Genomic DNA, 16,866 nt, shown 5'->3' with positions numbered 1-16,866 from the left:
CGGAGGATGCAATCACGTGAATGCGTCGGAAACCAACAAATTGTAGAACAAATTATGTTCTTTTCGGTAACGTTATGAGGCATATAGTATGGATGGGAACCTCTATTGGGTGTGTTACGGTACTGTTGGAAGGAGAATAAAAGTTCTGGTTAGGAGTCATGGCTGTCCATTTAAGGAAGGTTAATGTTGTACCTGTTAAACGACAGAACATGGTGTCAGAATTATAGTTTAGTTTTCAGTGTCGTTCGTGGCGTCACCGTGAAGGATTGACAAGAAGAGTTAGCACGGCGCTATCACGACTCAGTTTCAAGTCTCTCCGCCGAAGAAATTCACGTTCAAGTGAAAGCCTTGATTTATACGATGGGGAGGAAGTTACATCTTGACCCTGAATTGACACTACAGAGTGAACTAGTAAAAAAACACCAGGATTAGCTCAAATCGACCTTCAAATGGGAAATGGCAAACGAACTGCTGGATAGTGTGCAAACTAAACAGTACAGTAATGTGAAAACAAAACAAGTAAAGCCACTCTTTGGACAGCTGTCAAGAAACCCCCCACAAATAAAGCCTAAAAAAGAGGATGCGGTGACACAAAGGGGTATAATTTGCAGCAATGCCCTGCAAGAGATGCAATATGTCACCTCTGTCATAAGAAGGGACAGAGCATGTAAGTGCTAGAGCATGTAAATCAAAGAAGGTGCATGAGGTGAACATAGCAACACTAACATAAGACACAATGGAGGACATTGCGTTTCTTGGTTCACTGTCATCTAATGTACCAGGAAGTCCCTGGATGAATGAGATAACAATCGGCAATCTCAAGATGTTGTTCAAAATTGATACGGGGGCTGATGTAACGGCAGTCCCGGTTACACTGTACAACCAGGGCCAGTTCCAAAAACTGATACCTCCCAGGAGAGTCATCCAGGGACCAGGTGGAACATCACTGTAAAAGGGAAATTCACAGCCACCCTTGGCAAGCACAACGAACATACGAAACAGGAAATCTATGTGGTGGATGGGTTGTGCATGCTTTTGTTGGGCAGACCAGCAGTATCTGCACTTCAACTGGTACGCTTTATGTTGTCAGCTTAACCTCCAAAGAAAGGGTGGAAAAAGAGTTCCACAACTCTTCAGTGGCTTAGGCAAAATGGACGGTGAGTACAGCATTGTGCTGAAACCAGGTGCAGAACCTTTTTCTATATCGACTCCAAGACGCATTTCTCTCCCCTTCTTACCAAAGGTGGAAGGAAGGAAGAATTGAGGCGTATGGAACAACAGGGTGTAATTTCAAAGGTGAAGGAGCCAACTGAATGGTGTGCTCCCATAGTTGTGGTGCCAAAGAGTACAGGTCAAGTGAGAATTTGACAGATTTCACAGAATTGAACAAATCATTTATGAGAGAAAAACACCCTCTCCCTTCAGTAGAAAGCACATTAGGACAACTTGCAGGAGCCGAAGTGTTTTCCAAACTTGATGCCAATGCAGGGTTTTGGCAGATTCCACTTTCAAAGGAATCCTCTTCGCTCACCACATTTATAACTCCATTTGGCCACTATTGCTATAACCATCTATGCTTTGGAATCTCCTCTGCACCTGAGCATTTCCAAAAATGCATGTTCAGGATTTTTGAGGGACTGGAAGGTGTTGTTTGCCAAATGGATAACGTGCTCGTCTGGGGGCCGTCACAGAGTGAACATGATGAGAGGCTGAGAGGGGGTGCTTGCAATCCTTCAGGAAGCTGGAGTCACATTCAATGAGAAATGTGAGTTTTCCAATACAAAAATCAAGTTCCTTGGATAGATCGTTGAGGCATCATTGGTGAGCCCAGACCCAGATAAGCTGGAACCAGTTAAAGCAATTAAACAGACATGTAATATCAGTGAAGTAAGGCAGTGCTTGGGAATGGTCAACCACCTTGGAAATTCTTACCACATTTGGCAGTGAAAACGCAGCCACTCAGAGACTTACTGAGAAAGTCCAATATGTGGGTTTGGGGGTCGCATCAGCAAGAGGTCTACGAGAAAATCAAAGAGGAACTGTCAACACCGCCGGGTAAGAAAGTAAAGTATAGTCATTGTTGGTCTATTTGCTCCCCATGTGTTAAATAAAGAAAAGAAAAGCAAGAATCTTATTTGTGGAGGAAGGATGTAGTATTATGTTCCTTTCGGTAATGTTATGAGGCATATAGCATGGATGGGAACCTATTTTGGGTATGTTACACTACTGTTGGGAGGAGAATAAAAGTTCTGGTAAGAAGTCATGGCCAGAAGTTATGTCGCGTCGTCCATTTAAGGAAGGTTATCGTACCTATTAAACGACAGGACACAAATTAATGCAGAAGTAGCGGTGTTTTGGAACCAGAGAATCTCTGAAGGAAAACGTTTACTAAAACCACATCTGTCTATGTATAAGAAAATCATAATAATTAATTATACTCAGTATCAACAAACACAATCATATCCTTATATATTCTCATACAGCCAATTCAAGCCTACACTTTCTATGTGGAGTGATAAGAAATAAATCTTGGTTTGTCTATAAATTTTTTTATTTTTTTTTTATATAAACAGATGTAATTTGTTGAAAACCCTCTAAAGTCTAAACTGCATGTAGTAGTTTATCTGCACTTCATCCTGTTTACCACTAGATGTCAATGGTGCGCACCGTTTTGAAAACGCTACCATTAATACATTTTGATCAAATTCCGAATTCCGTTTCTTTAAAGAGTTTTCCTATTACTATTTTTCTGACTAGTTCGGATATAAACACAGACTTCATCGGATTTTTTAAAAACTAATTTCCCATCGTTTTTTAGACTTTGCACAGACTCTGCCTGGAGGCGGGACTAGCTGATCAAGCAGATCACGTGGCCGGTGACTATCAGGAAGGAGCACAACAGGAACAAAGGCACTGTTAGCGAAAATGTTAAGAATCCAGGGGTTCACTAACACGGTTTTATTGTTTTATTCAAAATGTGTAATTTGTAGTAATAATTAAAGGTAGTGACATCATCATATTTGACTGGAGCTGCTCCCGATCTTATGGTAAGTCTGATCTAATCACGACCATTTTTACAGTCAGATTCATCCGCCGTGTTATGACTGAGAACATCCTGAACCGTAATTTGTTTACTACAAGGATTAATTTAATAATATTATCATGTTATAATGATCAAATCGGTTATACACTATTGTGAAAAAAAGATCAAATCCAGGTTATATTTTACATATAAATCATTTGTATTTGTATGAACATGAAATATATCCAGAACAGTGATCTGAATGTTTATTGTGAAATCGTTCAATAATTGCAAAGAAATCACCAGCTGCCTTATTTATTTAATGAGTAACAGCAGTTTTTTTTATAGGACATAAACATGCTAGCCTAGCAAGAATCTGTTTGTGTCACCTCAGCAAAACCACAGACCAGTCACAGGGAAACCAGTGCTTCTTTTCTGCATTTAAAAAAATGTTTTTAGGTGTTGCATAACATCATACATTAAGCAAGAGCAAACTGAAAGCTATGCAATTTTTCTGTTTAATTTACATGCATTTTTTATTTGTTTACTCGGACAGGTACAGCATGTACACCCTGACAAAACAAGACATGATTGAGAAAAATTGTTAATAAAGTTGAAACTAATGCATCATGTAAATTATAGGTCTCTGCTAGAAGGTTTCCTTTAGGAAGTGCAAATCACATTCATGAACCATAAAAAGTCTGGAATCGGATGGGTGGATAGATGGATGGATGGATAGATAGATAGACCAGAATATATATATATAATCAATAAACCCGATATGATCCAAATTGTATATTTCTCCATCTGAGATGAATCGATGAGTCTATCACTTTATTCATTCCATATCTGGTCCAACCTGCTATCATGTGTATAATGATAAATACAGGTAATGCGTCATAGAGGTATAGACTTGATATTGACATTCGGTTTACACACACATACACACACACACACACTACCACATCCGCTCAAGACAAATATCTACTACACAGCTTTAGACCTGTATGTATGTGTTTCTCGATCTGGATGTTTGGATTTCGGGTGATAAATTAAACCCGACGTGGAGAAAGTTTTTGCAGACGCACCCATCTTGAAATTTCGGCATTACATGTTTTGCAAATCGCTATCCGTGGGTCTTTCTCAGATATACTGAAACACGTCCACATCGCAGACATGTTGTTTTAGACATGCACGTGCAGGCAGCGGTTTCTGTTTGCGTCATCACAACAAACTGTTTCGGCGTGTTGTTTCAGTGATCAAAGTCTTTCGGCCGGAAACCGAAAATGCACTTTTGGGCCATTTTCGGCCGAAATTTATTCGGTGGCCGAATATTCGGTGCATCCCTACACTGCATTCAGTTTACAATAAAGGGATTTTTACAGCCATAAGCATTATCTTGATAATTGAAATATAATGTTAAATAAACCCTCGTCATATTTCTATTATCAGTCATTGATCTATAGGAGGTTTGTGGTTTTTTTTTTTTTTTTTTTTTTTTGCATTTACATCCAATGTGATTCAGCAACTCTAATGCAATATGATCCCAACTGTTTTCATCTGATTAAAATTTAGGAGGAAAAAAAAGGGGAAATAATTCCTGCACATTCTAGCATTTCACATCCGCAGTGGTCCGAGTGGTGTCTTTTGTCCTTTGAGCGTATATGAACTGAAGCACCATAGATGAAACTGTGTCATGCACTGTGTCTTTGTAGCAGATGGTTTAATAAAAGATAATCATATTTGATTTTTGTCTTTGATCTTAGTGGCCTGAATGCCGGATCTCCACAGTAACACTTCGGAACACTGAGCCAGTTTATACCAAACGTGACCAAGCAGCACGGCCATGGCTTCAGGTATCAACTATCAGGACGGTAAGTGAATTTAATCTGTATTAGGCTTCTTTTTTTTTTACAGGACTGCACTCCTTAATGCAGGACTTGGTTTTTGATTTCCTTTTCATTCATTGTTTTTGATGCGTTTATAAGGAAAGTGATTTCAAACCTAATTTAATTAGGAATTAAATGTATTTTCCATCATCATCATAGGATTTATTATTACTTAGTGTGTTTTATGTATCATAGGGCCAGCGCTTCCTCAAATAAATCAGAGTCCAGTAGATGATGACGATGAACCCATCCACCCGAATAGTCCTTCCCGCAGGCAGAGCGAGTACGAGCGGATCGGGGGCAGAGCTGGAACCTCGTAAGACTCTTTCCGGTTATCATTCTTGTATGAAGAGTCAGTTTCATGTCTAATCAAGTCTGAGGTTGCATTTGTTATCTTTGCAGTTTCATACCTACATTAATCCATTTACTGAAAGGAAACATCGGTACAGGACTGCTCGGCCTGCCTCTAGCAGTGAAGAACGCTGGACTTCTGGTAGGATGTGGAAAGTCAAATCAACTCGGTTGCATTAATATGCATTTTCAGCTGTTAACTGTGTGCTGCTTTTTGCATGTGTTTGAATCGGTTATCTTTTAAAATATAGGTCACTATTGAGGAGAAATACGGAATCTAGGTTTAAGGAGCAATGATGAATATGAACATAGTAAAAAATAAACATAAAATACTATAATAGACATACTAGGAATAAAGTAACTCAAGGATATCTGTATGTTATAGTGTTGCACTATATAAAGAAAACAATATAGCCTATAAAATATCTTACAGAATTTTCTATGTAAATGAATAACCTTTTCGGACCATATACATATTGATGTCTTTAAGTTGTTGTTCTCAGATGGGCCCCCTGAGTCTGCTGGTGATGGGCATTGTGGCTGTACATTGCATGCAGGTCCTTGTGAAATGTTCGCACCATCTAAGCGCAAAGTAAGACCCCATTGTGTCAGAAAAAACAAATAATTGGTTACCTGTTGAATTTATAAATGTAGTCTGATGTTAACAAGTAATTACTCGCACCATTAATGCACTGATTTGAGACCGTGTGCGTTAGACAAACCAGGTTACAGTGAACAAAATGTAAATTGTAATATAGTAATAAAAATGCTATTAATACAAACATGTTCTGTAGCAATTGTGCAAAAGTGAAACGGATTATGTTGGCTTGTTGTTCAAAAGATAGGAGAGATAAAAAAAAAAAAAAGAAAAAAAATAAGGTGTTCATGTCTAGACAAACCACTGCTCAATACATGGTCACATGAGTTGTGATCAGCAGGTTTCTGTGTAGAATCTCCTGAGAGGTCTACTTCACTTATGAAACTCATGTGACGTTGGGTGTGAGCAAATGTTTGTCATGTTCAGCTTGATGATTTGTAGAATGCGTTTTTTTATTTGTCCAAAGATAACACGCATGATAACTAAGATTGAACTCTTTAATAGAATGTCAGAATCATTAAGATTGTACCTATATGACTCTTTGAGTTCCCTGTCACGACTGGGGAATCATTGACACGGATATGACTTATTTGATTTTACTGATGTTTTATGAAGTTTTTGGGATGAATTGGAACTCTGATTGCACTCCAGGCCTCCTCACTCTACATCAGTACATGACCCTTGTGGCTGAATAAGCAAATATTTTCACAACCACAATTCAAAATCTAGGGAATATCTTTCCCAGAAGAGTGGAGGTTATTATAACAGCAAAAGCGGACAAAATGTGGAACGAGACATTCAAAAAGTTGACCACACACTTTTGTCTTTATAGAGTATCTGTGAAACTGAAATGTGTTTGAGAAGTTTAGAGCAAAGCAGGGTTTTATTGTCATGAATAATTTTTTTTTAATTGTATTCTGGTCTATAATTGATTTTATCACATTTCCACTGAATGTTTTTTAAATTGCTTTTTGGTTTCTCATTTGGATAAGTTCCAAAAGATTGACTGGAATATCTAAATTGTTTGTGCTCATTTCTGACAATCTTCAAATTAAAATAAAGGTTGAACTGCTGTTTTATTTATTAGGTTAGGGAAGCCATTTCTGTCCTATGGAGATGCAGTGGAATATGGGATGGAAAACGTATCTTGTTTAAGAAGGCATTCCATATGGGGACGGTAATTATGTGTTTATTGTATATTTTTATATTTATCTATACACTCTAATCTTCTCTGGTTCTTTTGTGCTGCTGTAAATTAGTTTCATGATCACCTGAACCTTAATAGTTTGTTAAACAGGCAAATGTGCACAATTTCCCATTCAGCCCACAAAGACATGTTTGGTGTCCAGTGCTTATGTTTTTTGTATTCACAAGGATAATAATTAGTAAAAGTCTGTCTGTGAAAAGTAATAAAAATCAGTCTCAGTGATACTCATGCTAAAATAAGCAATGTGATCTTGGATACACAAGTTTAAGTTTAAAGTGAATGGGTATTTAAACGCTGCAATGTAATGAACGACAGACTGGTTCAAGGTCGAGGTTGGATTGCATCAAGGATCAGCTCTGAGCCCTTTCCTGTTTGCAGTGGTGACGGACAGGTTGACGGACGAGGTCAGACAGGAGTCTCCCTGGACTATGATGTTTGCAGATGATATTGTGATTTGTGGTGAGAGTAGGGAGCAGGTTGAGAAGAGCCTGGAGAGGTGGAGGTACATGCTGGAGAGAAGGGGAATGAAAGTCAGTAGGAGTAAGACAGAGTACACATGTGTGAATGAGAGGGAGGGCAGTGGAGAGGTGTGGTTGCAGGGGAAAGATGTGGAGAAGGTTACGGAGTTCAGGTACCTGGGGTCAATAGTGTAAAGTAATGGAGAGTGTGTTAGAGAAGTGAAGAAAAGAGTGCAGGCAGGGTGGAGTGGATGGAGAAGAGTGGCAGAAGTGATTTGTGATAGAAGAGTATCTGCAAGAGTGAAAGGGAAAGTTTATAGGACTGTGGTGAGACCTGTGATGTTGTATGGTATAGAGGCAGTGGCATTGAGTAAAAGACAGGAGGTGGAGCTGGCGGTAGCAGAGCTGAAGATGTTGAGGTTTTTGTTGGGAGTGACGAGGATGGACAGGATTAGAAATTTGTTTATTAGAGGGACAGCGCATTCAGGACGTTTTGGAGACAGTTTTTTAACAGAATTTCATTAGAAAACACCAGAAACGCTGAAAATGGGTGGGATTGGTCCAAAATAGTTCTGTTCAAACCACTTCACTTCCAGGAAGCTGTAATAAGAATTATCCTCTGCACATTGCAAAAGTGTCTTGTGGATGCCACAATGGTCAATATTTTTGTACTGAATAGTTTAGCACTTGACTTTCGAATGTTTTTTCCTTTTCTCACTCAATCTTGAATGGAATATAAAGCTGTGGATCGTGTTGTTTCTGTTACTAGGCGTGTGGTGAATGTGTTCCTGATCATTACTCAGCTGGGCTTCTGCTGTGTGTACTTTGTATTTCTGAGTGACAATGTCAAACAGGTGAGGTACTTCATCAAATTCATTTTTGTTTTCAGTCAAAAAAAATTTTTTTAGTCTGTATTTAAACATTTGCTGTTTTATATTGGTCAGTGTGATAAAGAATATAATTTTATGTGTGGTGTTTTATTATTTTTTTTACAACACTACAGGTTTGCATTATAAGCAGTGCATATAATGATATACGATGGTTATAAATAATGACAGACGAATGAACAATCTGAAATGAACAATATGAATATAAACAGAACATGGAAGGTGATTATAAACGATGAGTGCAATGAAGGAGAAATTGTATACATTGAATATAATCGCCTTCTGTGTACTATTTATTTATATTTATATTTTTCATTTCATATTCATTTATCTGTTATTATTTATATCTATCAACTTAAAGCCTTATAATCCTGTACATATGTAAATATTTTACACTGCTACCAATGCACTTTGGGTGCACTTCTAGTTCTGCATTTCGTTGCCTTGTACCATAACTTGTGCAATAACAATAAAGTTGAATCTAATTTAGATTTTAATTCCATTAAATAAACACTAAGATGTACAAACGAATATTAAGAATATGCATGATGAGTTTCATGGCTGCGATGTTATTGTTAATTCTCAGACCACACGAGGGTGCTGTTACGCTTTTATTCATTTTTGCTCAAAGAGCTAGGCTAGTCAATCATGCACTTGTCTGTCGACCCAGAATACAGCTGTTTTTTCTAAACTATTTAGTAGGAAAAGCAATAATTCTGCAAAGAAGTTGACTCCAAGAAAAGTTTTTGTCTGCTTAACACCAAGGTTTATATTAAATAATTATTTTTCATCAATAACATACTTTTAAACACACACACCACACACTGTTTTGCTTAGGTAATCGAGGCGGCCAATGGGACAACGATGAACTGCAATACCAATGAGACTGCAGTGACTGTTCCCAGCTTTGATTCCCGCATCTACATGGTTATCTTCCTCCCCTTCATTATCGCCCTGGTGTTTACCCGCAGCCTTAAGTTTCTAGCTCCTTTCTCCTTCATAGCCAATGTGGTCATGTGTGCCAGCTTGGTGTTTATCTACGTCTACTGCGTGATGGTATACACACACACACACACACACACACACACACACACACACACACACACACAAATAGTGATGTATGAATTCAATAGCTTTTATAAGCTTCATGTATTCACCGTCAGCATGAATTAATGAACATTTATTCATTATATAAGCCTAAAAAATTATCCATAACTTACACTGCTTGCATTGCTTGCTTAAGGCAGTAAATGTTATACTCTTCATTTATTGAAGGGTTGAAATGATTTTTTTACTGCAGTTTTTAGCGTGATTTTTGTTATCGAATGCACCTGTCGCTAACTGTACTATTCTCTTAAACTACAGCAATTTGCCAGTGATCGTTAGTAAACCATTTATGTATGACATCATATTTTTGAACTTTTTATAGTTAAATTTAATGTTGTAAAACATAATGGTGTTTTTTTTTTTTTTTATCACTTATGTTAGTCACGGGTAGTGGTAGCTAGTGGTAGATAAGCTGTTGGACTTCTGATTGGAAGAACATGGGTTTAAATCCCAGTGCCACCAAGCTGCTGGGCCCCTGAGCAAGGCCCCTAGCACTCAATTGCTCATCTATATAAGGGTGTCTGAGAAATGCCAGGGGAGATGGTAGTTTAGCGTTTAAGGTATTGGACTTTGAATCTGAGGGTCTTGAGTTCAAATCCCAGCCACACCAAGCTGCCACTCCGTGGCCCCTGAGCAAAGCCCTTAATCCCATAACCACTGAATGAGAGAGCTGTAAATCGTTTGCCAAAATGGCATCTTTTTACTTGCTCTTATTTGTTTTCTTTTAATGTAATTAATAAGACAATAATCTTTTAGCTTAGCATGTTAGCAAGAATTTTATCAACATAAAGACTTTCCTGTGGAGGCAAACCTACTGACCTAAATGTAAAAGAAGTCTATTCTCACATAAAGTTTCACCATATCCATAAATCAATATGAATATCTGCAGGGCATGTGATTGGGGTCCACACACAAACCTGAGGGCTGTAGCTAATCGGTATAACTGCAAGAGTGCCTCATGAAAAGTGCTTATTCCACAACAGTTGTACAAACAAGAAATTAATAGTAATTTAGTGACATTTCCGACAAAATCCAGTGGAAAGTTTTGTGTAGTTTTAGCTGGAATAGATCATTAAGTATCTACATTCTTTTTATAAACCTGTCGGCTAGCTTGCTAGCCAGTTCAATTCGAGTGTATTTTTCCCTGTTAAAGGTACTTTCTTTTCATCTTCAGAACCCTCAAAACCTGTTGTATTCTTTACCTGCTTTGTCTATAAATATTGTTTTTGTTTTTCCAGCATATTCCACACCCTGTTAACCTTCCATTGTTCGGAAAAGTTGGTGACTACCCTTTATTCTTTGGAACTGCTATATTTGCTTTTGAAGGAATCGGTGTGGTGAGTGTCATTTTTAATAACCGATATCAAATGATTCGATAATTGAGAGTAAAACATTTTTTTAAAGGGTAATTGTCTCACATGCAAATTTGCAGGTCCTGCCACTAGAAAACAAAATGCAGAAACCACAGCACTTCAGCAAAGTACTGTATTTGGGAATGGGGATCGTCACCATGCTGTACATCTCCCTCGGCACCATCGGGTACATCTGCTTCGGCAGCCGGATAGGGGGCAGCATCACGCTTAACTTACCCGACTGCTGGTGAGATTCATGCACACGTCTGCATTTTCCTTTCCCGATAAACTGCTCCGCCAGACCTTTCGCAGTCACGTGTCCCACCGATGTTCCATTACTCACATGCTGAAATGGAAGCGTTTCGGTTGGCTGAACGCCAGCTTGTCCTTGCTGATAAGGAAAGTGTGTTGGTGTGTTTTAATCTCCTTCAGACTCTACTGTACATTATATTACGCTTAATGGCACAGACCATCAGGAAAGCACCATCAGCCGAGTGAGTTTTTTCAGGTGTTGAAGGCAAACAGATTGAGACTGCTTGATCAGTTCAATTTGCAGGAGTGCGCCAGTTGCTGCTCTCTGTAATCGAGTTCGACAGCACAGGCAGGAGGTTGCTCTCAGCTTCTCTCCAGCCGGTTGCTCCAGCATGCAGCCTACACAGGTCCCATAGAACAGAGCTGACCAGAATCACTTGAGCAAAAGCCTCAGCACGTGGCTCAGGATACAGTCGCTTCACTCAATCTCCTCGCTGTGTGATGTTCTCTGCAGGAAATGATGAACATGTAGACTGTGTGTCAGTTACACAGGGAGAAGCAGAGATGTCAATCAGAGCCCACATAAACTTAAAATAATATCTAGGAGCAGTCACAGTTCTGTGTTTCATTGAGTTTTTATGTTCATGCACATCATATATATATATATATATATATATATATATATATATATATATATATATATATATATATATATATATATATATATATATTATCTTTACAAAGAAAAACAAAATCGCACTCTTTCATATTCTTGAAAATTAGTTTGAGCTGAAATGCACGTTATTTGGGTTATAACATGACTTTCAGTAATCTGAATACTGAGAACCACCAGGTTCTGGGGGCTTAAAAAAACATGGAAGAATAAAAATTAACCAAAACTTCAGCTTTGTTTTTTTTTTTTTTGTTTGTTTTTTTTTGTTAGAAGTAGCATTTGCTTGTGGTTCCAATTTATTTTATTCAAAAGAAGTTGAAAGGTTGTAAGTTCAAATCCTAGCACCACCAATCTATCGCTCATGGACCCTTGAGCAAACACTTAACCTTTAATTGTTGTATAAAGGAGATAAGTGTAAGTTGCGCTGGCCATAAATGTAATAAACGTGCTAGATATAGCATGACTACCAATATTACTAGTTGACCGCTAATTCAGAAAAGTAGCTTCAGTGCATTGCTATTTTTAGACTTTTTTTGGGAAAATATTTTGAACAATTAGCACCAATCACATGCACACCATAATACATCAATAACACCATTTAATTATGTACCACTTCTCTGCTCTTGACAGGAAGCATGGCAATTGAAATTGTGGTTTCTTTAAAGAGCTCTCTTTTAAAGCTTGATGAACGGTCTACCTTGGATGGAGGTTGCAGTGTTTCCTCCTGCATTTGGAATGTTTTTTCATGGCTGATAATGACATGGGAGTTGAACCACCATACCACCATCAGAGGCCTCAGTGACCTCGAAATATGGTCTGGATGGAATATAAAACTGACAGTCTTTACACAAACACTCCAAAAGTGTTCAGAATGGGATTGGATAGTGATGAGATTTGGCACAGCATTGTGCATGACATACTGTGCTGTGCCTCAGTACACAGATTTTTACTGCAGTATAGTTAAACAACAACAAAAATAGCAGTGGGAAGAAAGAATTCCTTCAGGATCAGATGTGAGTGGGATAAATAAAAAAAAAATCTCTATTTTCTTTAAAGTGATATAAAAATTGTGTTTATTAAAGGCGAAATTTAGTAAAGAAAAAAATACTTTGTCTAATCTTACATGTGCACTTGACTGTAGAATTGTACTTAAACCGTTTTTTTATAATGTCCGTCTGTGTTATTTTGCCATCCACATGTTTTTGTTTCACTACACTGAGTAATAGTCAGTCCACTTGTCTTTGCCACAAGACTTTGTGCGTGTCCTTTACGTCCCCAGGATTTACTCGCTAGTATTTTTGCTTTGTAATTGACCAGATCTGACTTTCTGCACGTTTTTGCATGTGTGTGTTTTTGTAGGATGTATCAGATCGTGAAACTGCTGTACTCCTTTGGGATCTACATTACATATGCACTGCAATTCTACGTGCCAGCCGAAATCCTGATTCCCCCAGCGGTGGCACGGGTCAGGCCTAGGTTGGCGCTGCTCGTGGACCTCAGCATCCGCATGGGCCTCGTTCTACTTACATGTGAGCTGAAATACAAACACACACACACGCACATCAAAAGCCTAGCACATTCCTACCTTCATAAAACCTTCCAAAAAATGTTACTCTCTAAAATGTGGTCAGTTGTATTTCATTTCTAAAATTACAGCGTTTTACTGTCTGTAATTATTATATTTCAGAAGAAGCCAGTTTAACTAATACAGCAATATTAACAGCCTATGGTAGGCCCAATTTGATCAAGTTTTTGAATTGAAGTGATGGGTGTTCGATCCATGTTTTTGCCCCTGGCCAGTGTTTCCTGGGCTCTGGACTTACCATGACTCTGACCAGAGTAAAGTGGTTACTAAAGATGAAACATTGAAATAACTTTTTGTTAATTTGAGAATTTTGGTGCATTACTACAGAGAACTGAGATTTGATAGCAGATCTGTAGACTTGCTTCAATAGTCATAATACTTTTATTCTATTCTGAATGGCCTTTCACAGGCCCTGGAGTTAAAAATAAATAAATAAATAAAAAATCAGTAAACTAATGGAAATTGGTTCTGCAAATGAAACATTTCAGATTCCTTTTTTAGGATAAAAAACAAAAACAATATATGAAAACTATACAATTGCAGGTGCAAAAACCTTCATTGTGCATCAGCATCCTGAATATTAAACATATGGAATGTGAATGCGTTAGGAGTAAAAATGGCACCGTGGCAAAGTCACATTCTGAAACCCTGTATTGTGGAGATTTAACCTTCAGCAATATCATATTAAAGCGTGGGTCAACCACATTCTATAAAGGATTACTTTATGGTTCTGTTGATATTTACTTCCTTCAAGCGTTTTCTACCATACAGTTTTTTCAAAGGATAAAGGATTACACTTATTTTAAGGGTAGTTTGTGAATGGAGGACAGCCAAAATTAAATGTCCCCAGTGCTGTGTGGTGTTTAGTAGATAATTCATGGTGTGACTGAATGGGAGTGTGTGTGTGTTCGTGTGTTCTCTCAGCAGGGCACAGTCACTGTAAGTGTGTGGCGGTGTATTGTCCAACATGAAGGGAATCAAATTCATTCTTGCTGAAAACACAAGAAATTGGCCGTGATTTGCATGGCACCTGTGCTTTGTAATAATGGGACACTTGTTCAGTAGCAACATGAGACCAATCCCTTTATAGGTGGCCTATTTTTTTAGGGTGCACCAAAGCATGACATTTCCATTTTTTTTCCATTTTTATTTATTTTTTTGGCTTTCTTAATCCATGTAATCATACTTGAGCAGGTATTTTTTTGTCAATGATTGTTTCTAATTATGGCCCTATCAAATTTGGCTCCTCCCACATGGTTGGAATTTTATATATCAGTGCAGGAATTGATCATTTTCATATTTTTTTTCCCACCACTGATTTCACGTTTTCTCATTATTTTTGTTGCTGTATACATTTCCAAGATGCCCAGACAAGTGCGAGCTGTGCAGTTGTAATTTTTCAAATGACCTGTGATTATAGTTCACTAAAAGATAGAAAGAGAAAAGATAGAAGTGGAGACCAAAAAGCTATAATCTGAAAGAATGTGTAAATCAGCTGCCTAATACATTAAAGCATCATTCCAGCCTCTTTTAAAACCTTCTAATGAATGCTTGACTTCTCCTTGACGCCTTGTGAAGTTTTAAGATTTACTACTACGTGCATTTTTTTTCTTTAATTGGTTTTCTTGTGTGAAATATAGCCTTGTGGATTAGGAAGGTAAACATTGAACTTCGGGACTGCTTATAAAGGCGTAGAGATTGTAAGAGAGATTTTTTTTTCTGGAAAAAAGGTAAGCTGTAAGCTAAACTTTTTTAAACCGGTTTTGCTAAGCTGCTTGTAACTTTATTTAAGGTTCCACTAGGATTAATGCTATGTTAAAAAAAAAAAAAAAAAAAGAAAGTGGTATACAAACCTAAATGTGCAATTTGTCACAACACATACAAGTGCACTTCTCTTCTTCATACATCAGTGGCATTGAGGGAGGATGGCACATAAAGAGGGAAGACAGCATGCTGATTGCATATTCTGTTTCATGTACTATAGTTTGAGCAATTTGTGTCTGCAGCATTGCTGAAGCTTTGCAGAACTGGGACACTGGGTTCAATTTGGCCACGAGTGGATCTGGCAACACATCTGTCAGGAGACTATTAATTTCCTTTCATCTAACAAAGACATTCGTCACATTAAACATTATGAAACGACAATTTTTTAAATTGTTGTCGAAGCTAAAATGTAGTTGAATAGAATAGAAAAATAGAATAGTTGAATTGTTCTTTATATGCAAAGTAATTAGCTTCAGGGTGTTTTTTTTTAATTAGTATTAAAAGAAAAGTGTGCTATCATTTAATCACTGAGCTTTTTAAATGCTTTTAACCTTTTACAGCTTTTTTACATTTTGTGCTTAATGCAGTGTACATGTAGTCAGCAGTCCCAGATGCAGTCTGCAGCGTGATGAACAAGTGTCTTCATTAACTAAATGTTAGTTATAAAACGCAAAGCACATTTTGTATGTATCCTCATATTCACTTCTGGGCAGAGGAAATAACCCAAACTGAGCCCTAAATGGTAAAATATAAAGCTTTCAAAGAGCAGCAACAAATCATTGGTCAGAATGTGAATAACGAATTAAACAAATACACACCTGAAGCTCTTCAATGCCACCCATTTGCTGTAGCAAAATGTTTGGGGAAGATATAGAGACATGGACCTTTTTACGCAACACACGTCAAGGTTGTTTACCAGTCCTTTCAACTACTCATCAACACTGAATTAAATAAAATTTACTGTTTCTTTGGTTAAAAAAAAAAAAAGTCCTCACACTTACACACACGGCTTAGATCTTTAAAGAAATCAAAGGAAAATGTTATTGACTAATGATTTGTTGTTAATACTATTTAAAGCTTAATGTTATGCCATTTTTGGCTTGGTACAGTGTTTTTTCTTATTTAGGACTGTATGTGCTTCTGTGTTACTCAAGTTTTTATCAATTTAATATCAACCAATTGAATATCTTATTTATCCCTAAATACTTAACCATGCAGAAGTGACTAATGCTAGTATGCGTTTTCATCTGAAATTTCAAACTTCATTTCGTGATCTAGGCATTCCTGAAAGGCCCTGATGCGTGTTTTTGTTAGTCTACACCAGGGGTGGCCAACCAGTCAGAGACCGAGAGCCACATTTTTTTACTGTGTTACCACAAAGAGCCACATCATACACATAGGCACACATGAACATCACCCATCCCTTCCTCTTACACACGCGCACACACACCAATGTAAATGTCACACACCAACATAATGACAGAAATTGACTCCTACAGTTTTAAGACAACAGGCCAGTCATTTTTAACAATGAACATTGTGTGCACTGTCTCACACACACAAACTCTTAGTTTAACCAAGTCCACAAACAAAAATATAATAATTTACAATAGCGTTTTTCTTTTACTATGCATGTTACTTAGTGGGACTTTTGGCATTCCTTGCCTTGAACAATCCCCTTCAAATCTGCCTCGTATTCCGTTGTTGCCACTCGAAGCAAT

General features: G+C 37.7%; 1 protein-coding gene across 3 annotated transcripts in view; it reads left to right on the top strand.

The window, feature by feature from the left end:
• The first annotated feature begins 51 nt into the window (after positions 1-51).
• The window catches only part of slc36a1 (solute carrier family 36 member 1), a 30,198-nt gene continuing 13,383 nt past the window's right edge, over positions 52-16,866 (top strand). Inside the window, exons 1-12 of one of the 3 annotated variants that reach the window (XM_046849254.1) lie at positions 53-2,055; positions 2,819-3,047; positions 4,789-4,896; positions 5,107-5,227; positions 5,314-5,404; positions 5,766-5,854; positions 6,948-7,037; positions 8,295-8,379; positions 9,250-9,468; positions 10,758-10,856; positions 10,952-11,118; positions 13,156-13,325. In XM_046849254.1, coding sequence (XP_046705210.1) covers positions 4,869-4,896; positions 5,107-5,227; positions 5,314-5,404; positions 5,766-5,854; positions 6,948-7,037; positions 8,295-8,379; positions 9,250-9,468; positions 10,758-10,856; positions 10,952-11,118; positions 13,156-13,325 — 1,159 coding nt within the window. In that variant the 5' untranslated portion in view covers positions 53-2,055; positions 2,819-3,047; positions 4,789-4,868. The other 2 variants (XM_046849256.1, XM_046849255.1) reach the window with 2 other exon arrangements.

Source organism: Silurus meridionalis, chromosome 5 (genome assembly GCF_014805685.1).
Source record: "Silurus meridionalis isolate SWU-2019-XX chromosome 5, ASM1480568v1, whole genome shotgun sequence".
In the NCBI taxonomy this organism is placed as follows: domain Eukaryota; kingdom Metazoa; phylum Chordata; class Actinopteri; order Siluriformes; family Siluridae; genus Silurus; species Silurus meridionalis.
This window is presented reverse-complemented; position numbering and strand designations above follow the sequence as displayed.